Source organism: Corvus kubaryi, unplaced genomic scaffold (genome assembly GCF_017639235.1).
Source record: "Corvus kubaryi isolate FWS band 111438036 unplaced genomic scaffold, C.kubaryi_AGA036_p1.0 37341, whole genome shotgun sequence".
Taxonomy (NCBI): domain Eukaryota; kingdom Metazoa; phylum Chordata; class Aves; order Passeriformes; family Corvidae; genus Corvus; species Corvus kubaryi.
The window spans coordinates 2,184,666-2,200,365 of NW_024581112.1; the positions used below are offsets into that span (position 1 = coordinate 2,184,666).

Genomic DNA, 15,700 nt, shown 5'->3' on the forward strand with positions numbered 1-15,700 from the left:
GCTGTTAGATGCATTGCTGTCTCTGTTATTCCAATGCAGTGTTCATACAGCTTCCTTCTAGCCACGAGACTCAGCCGGAGTTATTTTCCCCTTAAGCCAAGGCAACACCTTCTACCAAATGTGACAAAAGGAGTGAAGAGTCATCTGTAATCCCTACAAAAGTGACTGAAATTAGGCTTAGGCTGAATTGTCAATAATAAAAATTCAGCTTTCAGATAAGAGAACAGAAGGGCCCATCATGGTATAAAAAAAATATTTAAAAAAACAATAAAGCATTAGCGTTCTCTACCCACAGCATTTATCTCAATGAGTTCAGAGATGCAATGAAAAAAGTGTTACTACATTACACAAATTACTTTAACAGCAGGTTAAAATTGGTCCAAATAGTAGCCATAACTACTCCAGACAGTTTCCCTTTCTAGAAATAGACTTTCTGTTCTTCTTTATGGAATTAATTATATTTGTTTCAGAAAATGCTGAGAGTATAAGGTACCATGTGTTTTTACATGCAACAGTACCTCTATTACACTGTTTTCTTGTGTTTCCATACACACCTCCACCCCCAATTCAGCTAGCTTTTTTTGGAATTATGTAATTCTTTCTTCCATTATCCTCAAGGACTCTTCCTATAAAATCAGGCTCATTGCATGCTCTTTTTTTCCCACAGCCAATTACCAGATGGTTAAACATACTGAAATTTGATTAAGTAGCATCACCTAACTCAATAAATGTGCTAATTACAGATGATGAGCAAACTTCCAGTCTACAAACATGAAACCTGACTTGAAGAAATTGTTAATTTGCTATGTTCTTTTCAATTAATAATTTGATGCACACAGACAGTGTCTGAGCTCACCTAAGAGCTATTCCAGTTTAGCATTAATGTGTATTGCAAAAAGCCCTTGACTTCAGTGCACTTGAAAAGTACAGGGAGCTTTGGCTGTTGGGGATTTTGGCTTTTTTTCTAATGGGAGAACTTCTTTTGCTTTGTCAGCATTTTAAAAATTCCTAATTGCCTTCTCCCACTACAAGTAGCTTATCACCCTTGGAGTAGTCTACTCAAGTTATGTGAGGAATATTAAGATGTATGCCTTAAATTTGTCAGGTTATATACACATCAGAGTTTGACTCTTACTACCAATCTCTCATCCTCTTCTCTGGTATCCCCACAAGGTTTTAATCAATTGGTATATTTCCATCAAATTTCAAAAAGCAGGAATTTCAGTTAATTAGCTCCTAATGTTTTCATAAAATTTGGCAGCTGGGTAGCAGGGACACACCCAGAATGAATGCCCCATTCATGCAGAATTAAGCTTTTATTCATCGTTTAAGGCAACAGTTGGCTGACAAAATGATCAGGCACTTGTTTCCTTTTGCCTAGACAAAACACAGGGTGGTGCTGGGGTACCAGGATGTGAGGATTTAGGGGACAAAAGACATAGCTTGTATGGGTCTAGGCTTTTGTTTTGCTGTTCCCAGAAGGGCTTGTTTAATTAATGTTCCATGTTAGACAGAAAAAGATGCTTCAATTTTTTATCAGTTTGGAAGTCTTCCCCCATTTTAATGAAATTTAACAATGATTTGGCCTTTAGGGCTTCATAAAATCCACTATAAAACTGCTTATGCTGGGCTTAAAACCTCATTATTTAATAATGTGCTCCCACTAAATATCTGATATTCATTTGCTGTTCTGCAAGATGTTGTAGCAATCCTCTACTAGCTACTGCTAATCTGAGGCATAGATTTTATTGTGTGTTTTCTTAATTGAGCTGTTGCTCAGCTGCAGCAGTAGGACCAAGCAAAGTTTTTTAGAAGGCAGAACAGGAATAGCACGTTTAGAATTGTCAATTACATAAGATTGTATAGTCTATATTCATTTGGATATGGAAATAAGATGAAGAATGTAGCATCCATTCCAAGATAAAAGGCTGGCAAATTTTAATCCCTGCCCACTCTATCTGTATAATTTAATGTTTGGAAAGGCTTAAACACTTAGGGAACTGAATCAAGTGAACCAGAATGTTTTACCTGAATGTTTTACTTTTTCCCTTTTAATAATTTTTTTAAAAATCTATTTTTGATTAAACAGCAACAGTACCATTTTTAATGAAATTGCAACAGCTACGTTATTCAGATACAGCACATAGCATCTAGATAAGCTGTAACTCAGTTTTATTCTTCTCTTGCATTGAATAAAGTCTTGTGGAAGCCTCATTGAAAACCCTGTGGCAAATGAGAACCGGGACCTCTCAAATAATGTGCCAGGATTTCATAAGTTTCCTCTATGGCATTCACACTGCCTCTGTTTAGCTAGATACGATGTGTATATTTATCTGTTGTAATGTATGTTTCCTGTGAAGTCATTCTGTGGGGCTTCAGGCTGTCTTAGGGGACTGATTTACGTAACAAGAAGAATGAGCTGTGGCCATACCAGCTTGCCAATAGAAATGCATTTGGGAGTTTTATGGCTTGGCATGGCTTTCTCAATAACAGTATCCTCATAGCATTCTTGGTCATTCCCACTGCATCAACCCTTCTAACAAGAGCATGGCTTAGGCAGACTACAACGGAAAAGCACTTGTCGTTTGGATTCTGGTCTTAATGCAGAAATCCAGCTCAAGACTCCTTTCTATGCTTAGCAGAGACAAAGGATCTTATTTCAAGATGACTCAGCTCTTTCCAAGTCAGATGAACCAAGTCTCTCTGCCCTGCCTTATACATCAATGAAATAACAACCTACCTGATTGAGTCAGTGGAAACTAACTCTTTCTTGACAGAAAAAGCAGGTATTTTTTTCAATCAGTTTGTGAAAACATCCTACATGTAAATCTAAAAAAGCCATAATGCAATTTTATTTTGACATTGAAAATTGCAGCATTAACTTTCTTTTGTTTTCTTCACCCTGTCCCCTCCAAACACAGTCCCGCCTGAATTGTGCATATTAATTTTCCTCTGATAGAGGATCAGATTTCCTCTGTTGCCATGGTGGAAAAAATCATTGTCAGATCTATGATATTCATGTATGAGGAAAAGATTTTGGGATTAAATTCCTTGCAGCATGCGTTTAGATTTTAGGAAGTGAGATTCCAAGCAAACAACAGACTTAGGTGTCTGCAAGCTTCTTCCTGAACCTTAAATTGCTGAAGAGGACTCTTTCAGCTTCCAGTTTCTGTGATAACGAAAGTGCTATGCTTTAAATATTCAAATTTCTATCACTTTATTATCTGAAAATTCATCACTGAGCCTGTGAACAGAACATGTGTTTTAAGTGGATTATGCAAATGAAGCAATATCATTACTTTTTAGTTTCTCCCCATGCCCTTACTGTTTCCTGTTGTAGTCGCTAGATTTAGCTTAGCAGGCTGCAGCTTTCCTGAGAGCTCAGCAGCGATGCTTAGGGCAGCGTGACCATGGTCCCACTCCTGTAGTCCATTTTGGACAGCCCCGCAGTTTTTGCTCCAGCAGCTAGCAGCGCTACAACCAGTGATGGCAAAGGAGGCAAGAAGGGTCTCTCCATGAGGGTTTGAGAGGACTTAAATCACATCTTGTCCCCGTGATCCCCAAAGGCAGAGAGACCTTGTGATCTGGGCGCAGGTGGGTTTTCTCAGGGGCTCCAGGGCAGCACATGGGCGGAGTTGGGGGATAGGAACCAATAGGGAGAACCCAAGGGAGTGGCCAGGGCTAGGGGCAAGGAACAGGGAGGGAAACAATGCAGGATAGGAAAAGCAGGGGGTGAACAGATCGCCACATCTCCCCCTTTCATTTTAAATTGAAAAGGGAAGGGCTTAATTTTTATACAACAGAAAAAATGGTAAAACAGTGCAAAATAATTAAATTAAAATGATGAAGTGGCTGGTTGTTGTTGGCTTTGGAGATCGGTGCCAGCTGAGTTCTCACACAACAGCTGCTTTTGTAGCTTCTTCTGCTGGGGCTGCTGGGATGGCATCTTTTTGGTTGCTGCTTGCGGCTTTCGGTCCAGGTGGCATGGCGAACAGGGAAGGGGGATGCAGTTGCTGTTTCTCTGCCGTGCGGGGCTGCGGATACCCTTGGGGCAGGCTGGGTTGCACAGTCCCCACGCCAGGCCCGCCCCACAGGTCTGGTCCAGAACTGGGCCTTTTCCCCGGTGCAGCTGCCGCTCCCACTGTGATACTACTTGAGGCTGGGCCCTCCCGGCCCAGTCCTGGGGCCAGGGACGGCCTGGCGGGGGCTGGGGCGCCTCTTGCCGAGCCACTGCGGCTTTTTATTTCACTTTCGGTGCGGGTGCTGCTGTCGTGCCGCGGTCGGAGCCAGCTGGCGGGGAGGGAGGCGGGGGTGGCTAGGGGCAGGACCACGGCGGGCACACGGCTGGAATGGACACGTGGTGACAGGGCGGAGGGGCTGTCGGAGGCACACGCGTCTGTGGAGCAGGGACTCGGCATAAAGGCACTCCGTGTTTCGGAGGGGGAGAGCCGATGCAGCAACACCGAACAACACAGGGGGCGGGGTTAAGGAGGGACCAAGGGTTCTCACGCGCGTGGGAAAATAATGGAGTACAAGCAGTAGAAGGCAACATGGCGGAGCCAAATACGCAGTTGCGGCCATCTTGGCTGCTGCTTAGAGCCTACACGGCGGGAGTTTTGGGGGGTTGGGATGAGGGTTTAGGGGCAGCTCCTGGGCCGGGGTGATCAGCCCTAGCACAGTAAGGGGACAGGGGAGACACGGAAGGGTCAGAACATTTTCTGATCTCTCCTGAGGGTCGGAGGGAGAGGATCGGAGGTCTCTGTTTCCAGATGACTGAGTGAAACAAAGGTTAGTTCTCTCGCATGCAAGGACACCCCCCCCCCCCCCCCAACCCCCACCCCACACCATGAATCTTTAAATTCCCAAACTGGGGGCACTGAACTTGCATCTTCTCTTGTTAGGAATAGGTTTTTTCTTGCCAGGGCTTCACATGAGCCGCGACCTCCTTCACCTCGACAAGAACCCACCCCCAACCCTCCACCCAAACCGAGGCAAAAGGATTAAACTTAAAAGAAAAATGATCCCCCAAACCAGGCAATACCCGGCTCCCTTCTGAGGCTTACCAGTACAAAGAGTGCTGGTACACTCTTTTTACCAGGCCCACCAGGCTTCTCTTCAGGGCTTTCCAGAATGGGGAATCAAATTAGGGCACTTGATGTGGTCCATCACTGCCAGACATCTTTTAAGAGTGCTACTCTTCTCAAGATGCTACTGGCTGTCCTTTTGGTCGTCTCACTGAAACACAAGCTTTGTGTCAGGGAAATGGCTTCCCAAAGGCGATTAGGCTCTCCAGGGCACCTCTTCTCAGATGCCACACATTGGTGCACCATTTTTGTAGTCGCTAGATTTAGCTTAGCAGGCTGCATCTTTCCTGGGAGCTCAGCAGGGATGCTTAGGGCAGTGTGACCATGGTCCCGCTCCTGTAGTCCATTTCAGACAGCCCCGCCATCTTGCTCCAGCAGCTAGCAGCGCTACAACCAGTGATGGCAAAGGAGGCAGAGAAGGGTCTCTCCATGAGGGTTTGAGAAGACTTTAATCACATCTTGTCTCCGTGATCTCCAGAGGCAGAGAGACCTCATGATCCAGGTGCAGGGGTCTTTTCTCGGGGGCTCCAGGGCGGTACATGGGCAGAGTTGGGGTACAGGAACCAATAGGGAGGGCCTGAGGGAGTGGCAAGGGCTAGGGGCAAGGAACAGGGTGGGAAACAATGCAGGATAGGAAAAGCAATGGGTGAACAGATCGTCACAGTTTCAGAATTATATACATAAAGACATGTTGCTAGTTCTTTTTAACTTTAGGATTGTATTAGGAAAAGTACTTATACCCATGCTTGCCTTAGATGTGGTGTTAATTCAAAGTATGTACTTTTAATTGGAGATTCATGAGGAGTCTGTTTTCAGTAAGAAGTGCCCTTCCTGAATTTCACTAGCTCTGATTTACATCTTTTCTTCAGGTGCTGTCATGTGATTTTCACCAGTGTTTGTATTTAAATAACCTGATCTTCTCTGTGAGAGAGTTCTGTCAGATCTGAACACTTTTCCCCAATTTTAATGATGTGGTATGGTCTATTTGAAGTTTAGCAAGAGTACCAAGGCTGCAAACCTGGCAAAAGCTCTTATACAACATGAGCATAAATAACATGTTTTGTCTTCAAGAGAGTCCGTGCAAAAGCACCTGAGAACACGTCAAGGTCACTCCAGACAAAGGGAAGGACCCGCCTATTGACAAGCTCTTCAAAAATCTCCTAAATGAGTTTGTTTCCTTGGAGGTAGGGCTGGATGAGAGCCTTAAACCCCTCAGGTTTTCCCCTTTCACTACTGGTAGGTTGTGTGAATATTTTTGTCTTCACTCTCCTTTTTAAAAATTACTTTCCCACCATTTCTAAAGTAAATTCTGTTCAGAGCTGCATTGTCAGACAATTACAATTAATCTTTTCTGGTTTTCTTCTTTATTTTATCATTGCCATTTTTATTTTTATTTGTAAAGCTTGTAAAAGAGTTAGACAGCTGTTTTACTTCCCTATCCACCTCTTATAAAAAACAACTTTTAAAGCTAGGTAGTGGAAGGAAGACTTCAATTATTGCATAGATCAGAAAGAAGATTCTGGTACTTCAAGCAGATAAATAGCAAGAATTGAGAAATGGAGTGGGAAAAGTGCAGTCAAAAACACAGGAACAGACAGGAATAAGTAGATAACAGCTTTTGAGGAGAAGGAAGAAAGAAGTGAAATGTAAAACAAAAAGCAAAATTTAAAAGATCAAAGCACAAGTATAAAGAGATGGAAATAAATGTTCAAGGACTGGAAGGAGGAAATAGTGCCTCATCCCTTCTTTGTACGTTTATTGAAACCCTTATGTAACTGAAATGTCAGTTGTGGAGAAAAAGTGTTGAAAAGATAGTTAAAATCTTAATAAGAGATTCATTCTCCATCAGAAAGAGAGCTGCTAATTGGACAGAAACAACATACAGGAATAAATGTGGTTGTTTGCTCTCTGCAGTGACAGGGAGAGGGGGCTGGCAGTGGCAGCCACAAGATCCCTCCAGGTGTCTCTCCACAAGGCCTCTCCAGTGTCCCAGAAAAGCACTGAAACAGGGATTACTGGACAGAAATATCACCGTGCTCTTTAGCAAGAACGCCAGCCCTTGTCTTGCAAGCCCAGGCCACTAGGAGATGCCAGTGGCTCAGTGTCTGCTCACCTTGGGAAAGACTTCAGGCACCAGGAAGGAAAACATCTCCAATCAAAACAACGGCACTTAATTAGGGAAGTCAGCCTCGTCTTTTAATTAAATGTTTGCTGATGAATCTATTGGCTTGGCTTTCCTTTTTCCAAGGTACTTAGGGGATTTTATTGCTAGTAGAAGAAAAAAAATTAAAATTTCTTCCAAATAGCTGTGCTGTGTAGGCAGATAAAAACAGGAAGCCAGGATTTAGAGTTGTTTAAGGATCTATATGTAGCATTATTAACTGGAAAAATCCAATTTGTCTAAGCTGAAATCCTTCATGAAAACAGCCTGTGGCATTAAAATGTTGGGATGAGCATTAATTTGGAACTATTACCATTAACATGAAGATTTCTGGGGATCCTCCCATCTAGTTCATCAGCATGGTAAAGTTCCATGATTGCTTTTCTTGTTATTTGTCCCGGTTGGAGCCAGGACATTTCACTGGCCTCTCAGATTTTCCCTGGATGAGAGAACCCTTTCCCTTCATTTCTAACAAGACCACTGAAACGTAGCATGTTAGCATTAGCAGGGATTGTTAGTCCACCTTGCAGTTCCCTGATACCTACCAGAGAAGGTGCAGGCCAAGCTCTTGCCCACTCTGAGTTTAGGAAAATCAGTGAATTCAAAATAGCTACTGAAAGAAAGTATTCCTGATTTATCCTCCTGACAAAGGCAACTAGAAACCCTGATGAAAACAACAGCTTCATCAGTGGGTCCTTGTTGTGTTAAGTCATGAACTCCAAATGCAAAATGTAAAGTTGGTATCTCAGGGCACTTCCCATAATCATTAAAACTAAAGGAACCGTGCTACAAATGGTTCTGTGGGAAGGATAAAACTTGTTATTTCATTCTGCATGGTTTGCTGGTTATTTATAGATACGGGTGCACTGTAGCATGTGTGGCTAACAACACCCACAGAATTACATCTGTCATTGGGTTAATGACAAAAAAAAAGCTCCTAGACCAGGCTCTGCACAACTAAGATAAGCACAGTTGACTTTCTCATCACCAAGACGTGTATCATTGAGCTATACTCATAATCTCCGCGTCAGCAATAATGAAGCAGTAGTACAAAAAGAAATCAGACATAATAGGCTCCTATAGATGTATTGTTTTAATGGTCACTGCCTTCTTTTTCAGTTTTAAGGCTATACAACAACTTAAGGAGTTAATTGTTTGTAGAACTATAGTAGCAGGCACACAAGGAATGTGGCTGTGAACTAGCAAAGTTGGGCCAGTGCTTGATGAGTGTTTTCAGTGAGAGAGTAATTCAGCAATTGTGTGTCCCACAATGGTGCCAGGGTTTAAACACCACAGAAAGCAGCAGTGACCTCTCTTTTCCCCATCTCCATGCTTGAGTTAGCAAGAATTTGTGAGTCCTCTCATGTCAGACAGAGAGATTAGGGGTTGTGTCCTACTAGAAATTTGTCTCATTGGGGCAAAATCTTTCTGGTTTATAAAGGAGAGGAATACAGCCCTTAAAAGCAACCTGCATTCTGATGAAGATAAAAGAAAGAAAGGCCAGCTTGGTCTTCCTCCTTGTATCACGCATAGGAGAAGAAATGCAGAACTGAGAAGCTAAACACTCATTCAAATAGTTAGAAAACTGCAGAGTGGTCCATAGGGAGAAGATGGTGATGGTTGGGACCTAATAGTTTGGATCTTAAAAAAAAAAAAGCAAACAACAAAAAAGCAAAAACCCTAAACACTTAAAGCCTTCATAGATAAATTTTCTGACTGGGATAGGCCGTTCCAGCTCTTCTGGAAAGATAACCTTCTCTTTCCAAAATTTTGTGTCTTGTCCAGATGACTCTCTTTCATTTGGACTGGCTAGGTAGTCTCTCTGAAAACACCTCACCCAGGTCTGCTTGAGCTGGGAGGTAGGTTGCATCTACCTTAAGAGACATAAATGGACTCTGAAGTTGGCTACAGATGATGAGTGGCCACATGTCTATGGGGAGCTGGCAAGGCAGCTACTAGAGGGAGATGGCAGGATAAGGGGAAGGAAACCATGCTCTAAAGTCAGGGACATGGGAATGCCTGCAACCTTGCTTCCTCTGGTCCTGCCGACACAGCTCCCCTCTGCAACTGAAATGAGCAGTGGCAGATCTCCATGCGCACCCAGCACTGGTAGGATCCAGCATCCGATGGCAACGGGGTGCTGGGAAGAACAGGATGGAGAGAGAGAAATGGGGCAAAGTATAGAAGCATGAACTCAGTAACTCGAGAGAAAAGTGGCTGTTTTCGGAGAAAATGGAACACAGAAATTGCTGAGGAAGGAAACAGAAAGTGGGGCTGGATTGAGCTGGAGCAGATACAAAAATTTAATTGGCAAAGATGACATAAATTTAGACAAAAATCTGTAGATAAGCTTTTTATTCAAATACATGTAAAACTTGGCATTTGCCACTTCAAGCGATAGCACTTCTCTTTTTTGTATTACACTTCAAAGAGGTAGCGTTCAGCTGCATCTATCAGCGTGGATATCAGTGTGGCCTCCTTGTTTCACAACACAGGGCTGCCTGCCTACTGCCAAGGTACCACTGTTTTCACAATACCCAAGAGAAAGAGAATATCATCTTTATTATTTTATTTTTCTGCTTTTTTATATATCAAGTTACGTTCCTGATCACCCTGCTGAGAAGTTTTGTTTTGTTGTGATGTGGTTTGGTTTTTTTTGAAAGGCTCAAACTCTATTCTCAACCTTCATCAAAAACTACCTTTTTTCACTTCTAAAGAAATCTAAATTACATGACCCCTTCTAAAACTAAGAGCTTTTATATCATTTTCAGAGCAGAACTAAGGAAACTGATCTTTTTTTTCTCATGGTTCCCTACAGAGACAGTTTTGCTTTACCTGCAATGTGCATTTTATGTGTGCCCACGTTGTTGCATTGATTGTCCTTGAACCAGCAATCTTTTATTACAGGACTGTCATTTTTGGTGTAAGTGCATAGTCCCACTGTTGCCTGTTTGTATGGGGTTTTTTTATTCCCAGAATATTGTACAGATTCCAGAAAGCTTCTTGGCATCTCAATAGATACTTTTATCTTCAGATAGATAATTTTATCTTCATCTTCTAGAATCAGCTTAGTTTGGTACAGATAGCTCATTAGGAATTTTTTCACTGGGTTTCCTATACACACACTAGTTTCTACAGCCATTTTTTCAGCATTCTTTGAAATGGCTTTCCTATATTAATTTATTCAGTTCAGCTCCACATTGTTATCAATTTTTCTATTTTTATTTATAAATAGAAATGCTCTGATGCCTTTGGCTTCTGCAACGGGTGATTTCTATAGAATTTCTACTATCTCAGCACATGCTTTGTCTGCAGCTCATTAAGTGTCGTCAAACTATGCAGAGGGTTATAAATTTTAGTCTTTTTGTGCCCCATAAAACTCACCTTTCTTTTTATGTCAGGTGTTATATCAACCAATATATACTGTTCTAGTTCCCTTCTAGGGGTGAGAGATGCTATGAGATTGAGCTATAAATCAGATGATTTTTTACCCAGGCATCTTTGCTGTCTTTACAGGTATTTTAGTTATTCTTATTAAGCTAAAGGGATTCTGACAATAGGTATTACTTTAAAAGCATTCCAACTTTAACTTAACATTCTCTTATAAGTCTTTTGCTAGAATGTACAAAATCTGACAAAAAGGCCCTTCTTTAAGGCAGTGCAGCAGTCTCTCCTGTGTCTCAATCACTGTGGGTACACTTCCCCAAGACTTGCTATCTGGAAGCAACAAGCAGAAGTAGTGTGTGGATTTTTTGAGGGGGAGAAAAGAGGAGGGAGTGGAGGGGGATCAGTTATGTGTGAGCAACTCCCAAGTTCCCTGTGCCTAAGTGAAATCCTGTGACCAGTGTCTGCACAAGGTCATGTGAAGAGATGGGAGAGAGCTGTCATTGCCTGAGTGAAAGAGAGAAAAGAGGAAGGATGACTAGCACTGGGTGAGTTATTGATGGACAGTTCTTAACCTAACCATATCATGTCAAATTTGCAGCCTGCTTAAGTCTTGTTCCTGGTACTCTGTTGTCTTGTCTTCAGCTGGGATAGAGTTCATTTTCTTCCTAGTATCTGGTACAATGCTGTGTTTTGGATTTAGTAGGAGCAATATTGATAACACACTGATGCTTTGGTTGTTGCTGTGTAGTGTTTATCCTAAGTCAAGGACTTTTCAGTGTCTCATGCTCTGCCACTGAGGAGGTGCACAAGAAGCTGGGAGGGAGCACAGCCAGAACAGCTGACCCAAACTGGCCAAAGGGACACTCCATACCATAGAATGTCATGCTCAGTATATAAACTAAGGGGAGCTGGCTGGGAGGGGCTGGGCATCGCTCAGCAGATGGTGAGTAATGGTATTGTACTACACTGGGTTTTGCTGGGTTTTATTCCTCTCTCACATTATTATTAGTAGTAGTAATAGTAGTAGTAGTAGTTATTTATTTTATTTCATTTATATAAATATAAATAAACCATTCTTGTCTAAACTCATGAGTTTTACTAGTTTTTTCCTATTCTCCTCCCCATCCCACCAGGGGGAGGGTGGGGGTGGTGAGAGTGAGAGCACAGCTGTCTACAGTACTTAGTTGCTGCTTGGGATAAAACCACAACACCTGTCTTTGCTGTTTGACACAATTATTGGTCATTCCTTAAAGAGCAGGGCATGATGGCTGAAGAAGAAAATTCAGGATTATTGTCAGACTGTGCATAGTCAAGAGGTTTGTCTGCTTTCCTTTCACCTCCCTTGTCCTCGCATCCTCTTCATTCACCCTCACTGTTCTAGCCAGCACACATCTGCAGATGAAATGCCTGCACAGGGTGTGTTTCCATTCTCCCTCATCACTGCGACCACACAGCATCTCTAGGGCTCAGACGTGGTCTCTGGAGGAAAGGCACCACACTGACAATCCGACTTTGCTCTATGTTCTTTGCCTACTGAACCAAGTTTTGGCTACACTGATGGCAATGTCTGTGTCTTTCTGTTTGATTTTCAGAGGTTCATGGGCACCTGGAAAGTGTTCAAGCTTTCTTACTTGTATGCCATATTTTGAAGTATATGATGATAAACTTATTGGTGTCCTTGTGGAGAGAGCTGTAGCAAAGGAGTATGGGAGTCCCTCTCAGAAACTGACCTGATCCTATAAGATATTGATTGCTCTCTGGCTGAAGTCGGGCTGGAGGATGATTGCCATTTTTCATGGGCACTCACCACCTCACAGGACTGTGCTCTTTAACTCCACTGTGTGATTATAAATGAAAAGGATGAATGGCAGTGCCTTGTTTCTGAGTCACTAAAATCCTATATGTTTACACTGATATTTATAGCTCCACATTTCTTTGTCCTATAGTAAGGCTCCTGAGCCACTCATCTCCTTGTAGAAAAGGACTTCTGTACTAATCAGTACAGAAGTATTACTGATACCTAACTCCTTCCCTGAGCTTATGAAGGAAGAAGGAATTCAGCTCCTGAAAGCTGTAAAATAAAAAGCAGGACTACAGCACTGACCAATAGCAAACCTGTTTTTAATTTATTTACCAGACTAAGTCGATTCCTCTTAAGGAAGTTACTGTAAAAGATTCCTCTTTCAGTCAAGTTCTGTGACAAGGCTGATGACCAAAACTGTATGTTATATCTGGAAACCCATGCTGAGAGGGAAGAAATAGGATGCGATTTGCACACAAATACAAGATCCCACACAGCATATTTATGATAAAAAGTACATCAAGGAGGAGTCCAAAGGGCTCAATTTTTAGAAAGGCTTAATCCACTTACAGCAAAGAGGATGTAATAATAGTCATTTCTGTTTGCACTGACAACCTTTTCCATCCTTATTTGCCGCAAAAATTATAGCTATTCCTTACAGCTATTCCAGGATTAGACTCTTATGTGTTGCTAATGGGTTGTATATAATTCAAAATCAATCACTTTTAGAATATCCTCTTTTTGTAACAGATATGTTTGTAGTCAGTGGGAGAGTGATGAACTATAATTCGACTATGGTGCTCTTTGCTTCTACTTTAGCCACAATTTGAAATCCCTTCTATTTTAGACATGGGCATTAAAGGTAATCTCATGAGTAGAGATAGGCACTAAATAAAAATAGAGACTTACGTGTAAGATGTTTAACGTGGCCATTTAAAAGCCATATTAACCCGAGTGGTTGTTATGAGCAAGACTTTGAACCTGGGAGATAGAAATGTGAACAGACTAAAAGGGACGCTTACTGTGTAACAACATGGGCTCCCAAGAATCATCACCCTTGCAAGATGCCCCTGCAGAGATGCACCATTATTACAGCAAATTTATGAGAGAATGTCCGTCTGGGCTGCTTAGTCTGCACGAATTCAAGAAGCTTTTGGGCCTTCAAGGGCTGGATCCAGAGGGAGACCTATACATTAAACGAGTGTTTGATATCTTTGATCTGAATCAGGTAAACCTTCTTTTCTTTATTTTTTTTAATCTCATACAACTGCTTTGTTAGTGAGTTGTAGCCTGCAGGCTCTTCTTTGTGCTATGCTCCCAAAACTGCTCTTGTGGACAGGTTTGCCATGAAGGTGCACTAGAGGTAAAGAAGTGGGACTGTGCTTTGAGGGTTTGCATTAGGATTTTTGTTAGTACCTTCTAGAGCACTTAAAAAAAAGTCAAGAAGCAATTCTTAAAAAGAGGTGTAATTTCCAGTTCACTGGTTATTCTTCTATTTGTTGCTTATCCTGTGCTTGTATATAAGCATATGAAAACGTTGGTGTGCTCAAAGTTAATAAGTTCTTACAACAATGTTAGACAAAGGGGAAATACGGTCCGCACTTAACTGAAGATGAAGGGCAGTGTATATAAATGGATTTAAATTTATTTTCTCAGAGTACTATATTGAATGTGTGGCAGAGAGGAAAACAACTCAGATGATCAGTTCACATGCAGTGTACAAGTCACAAGACCAAATACTACTGAATGGTCAAGCAGTTTCTCCAGGCTACACTTCTAATTTACCCTCCTTTCTACTGCAATAACTGCTTATGATTGCAATCAGCTCTCTGTAATGTAGCTGGCTCCCAGACAGACAAGATATATTTTCCTTAGTAGTACAGACAAGGCTGAACACACAGTCATCTGGTACTTCTGTGTAGCACCCTTTTCTAGGTCTGTCTTGAGCACCGCCTCATGCTTGTAAGGTCCTGGAGCTGGCCACCTTGAGCCCTCCACTCATTGTGATGCTGTGTGGCCTGGGGCACACACTCTGCAGTACCATGAAACCTTCAGATTTGTTGAGACCTTCAGATTGTGGATTAATGTAAAAGTGAGGAGAGTGGAATCAAAGCAGGTTACAGAAAGAGCATTTGCTCACTCTTTGCTGTGGCAATGGCCAAAGACTTAAAATAGGAACCATCGGTTATTTGGTGCTTCTCTATCTGGTGTTACAGAGTTGTGTCACCCTGCTCTGCAGGCTGTCATCACCTGTACATGAAGTGGTTAAGCTGCCAGATATTAAAGCAACTGCTTTCATGAGAAGTAGAGGATAGATGCTTGGAGGGACTTAATACGCGTTTTAAATGTAGATGGGCTGTATGTATAGCATCAAGAACAGAGAGGCATGAAGAGCTGCACCAGGATTGTCAGCTGGAGAACACACTGCCTTTTCAGCACAGCTTTCAGAATCACCGTCCTCAAAGATCTCAGCTGCCTCATCTCTGTGACTGAACTCCCTCTTTTATCAGGAACTTTTTTGCTGCATCTTTCTGAACTTTTGTCTTCATCCTTGTCTTCCTCAGATGAGCTAAGATCAACACAGGCTAAAGAATGGGAAAGCAGGGTAATGACCAGGAAGTCAGTCTTGCAGGAAAACCACTTCATTGCCCATCATATTGCTGACCATCACAACTTTCAGGAACACATCCTTGGGGGACTGCAGGGTATGGCTGTAAAGTCAAGACAGGAGAAAGCATTCCCCCCCACTTCCTTCTCCCTTGTCTGTATTTTATAATTCTTGGGGTCACAGATACCAGACCAATGAGGGGTGACCTGTTTGGTTTAACAAACTGGGTGGTTGGAATGCAGTCCCTTTGTCAGAGAAGGCCATATATGTCCAGATGGTGTCTTAGTATGACACCTCTACCAGTCCCTACAGATATCCCTTTTTTTCAGGTGTTTCATAACTAGTTTTACTGAAAATTTCAGCTTTCCATGTAATGTGGAGTTGAACTGTGGTTACAGCAAGGACATCCCAACCTTTAGATCAGTTCCCAAGCTAAAAGAAAAATGAGGAAATAAAGTCCCAAGAAAACAGAGTAGAGCAATAGGTATTAAACAATAGAGCATCTGGGAATCAAGCCAGAGTGCAGCAAAGCTCAGAAATCTATGCTGATCAATAGCCTGTGAGCATTTGTAAAGGTATGTTAGATATTGAGAAGATCAACCTTGCTAGGGAAGGATGTCAGGCAAATGAAACTAACACTGGCATATTCTAGACCAACA

General features: G+C 42.1%; 1 protein-coding gene across 2 annotated transcripts in view; it reads left to right on the forward strand.

Annotated features, from left to right (window-relative positions):
• The window catches only part of GUCA1C (guanylate cyclase activator 1C), a 40,462-nt gene that overhangs the window by 882 nt on the left and 23,880 nt on the right, over window positions 1-15,700 (forward strand). The window contains exon 1 of one of the 2 annotated variants that reach the window (XM_042031570.1): window positions 13,382-13,661. The exons of the other annotated variant lie outside the window; for it this stretch is intronic. Coding sequence (XP_041887504.1) covers window positions 13,467-13,661 — 195 coding nt within the window. The 5' untranslated portion in view covers window positions 13,382-13,466. Of the gene's footprint in view, window positions 1-13,381; window positions 13,662-15,700 lie in introns of those variants that run through there. 2 annotated transcript variants of the gene reach the window in all.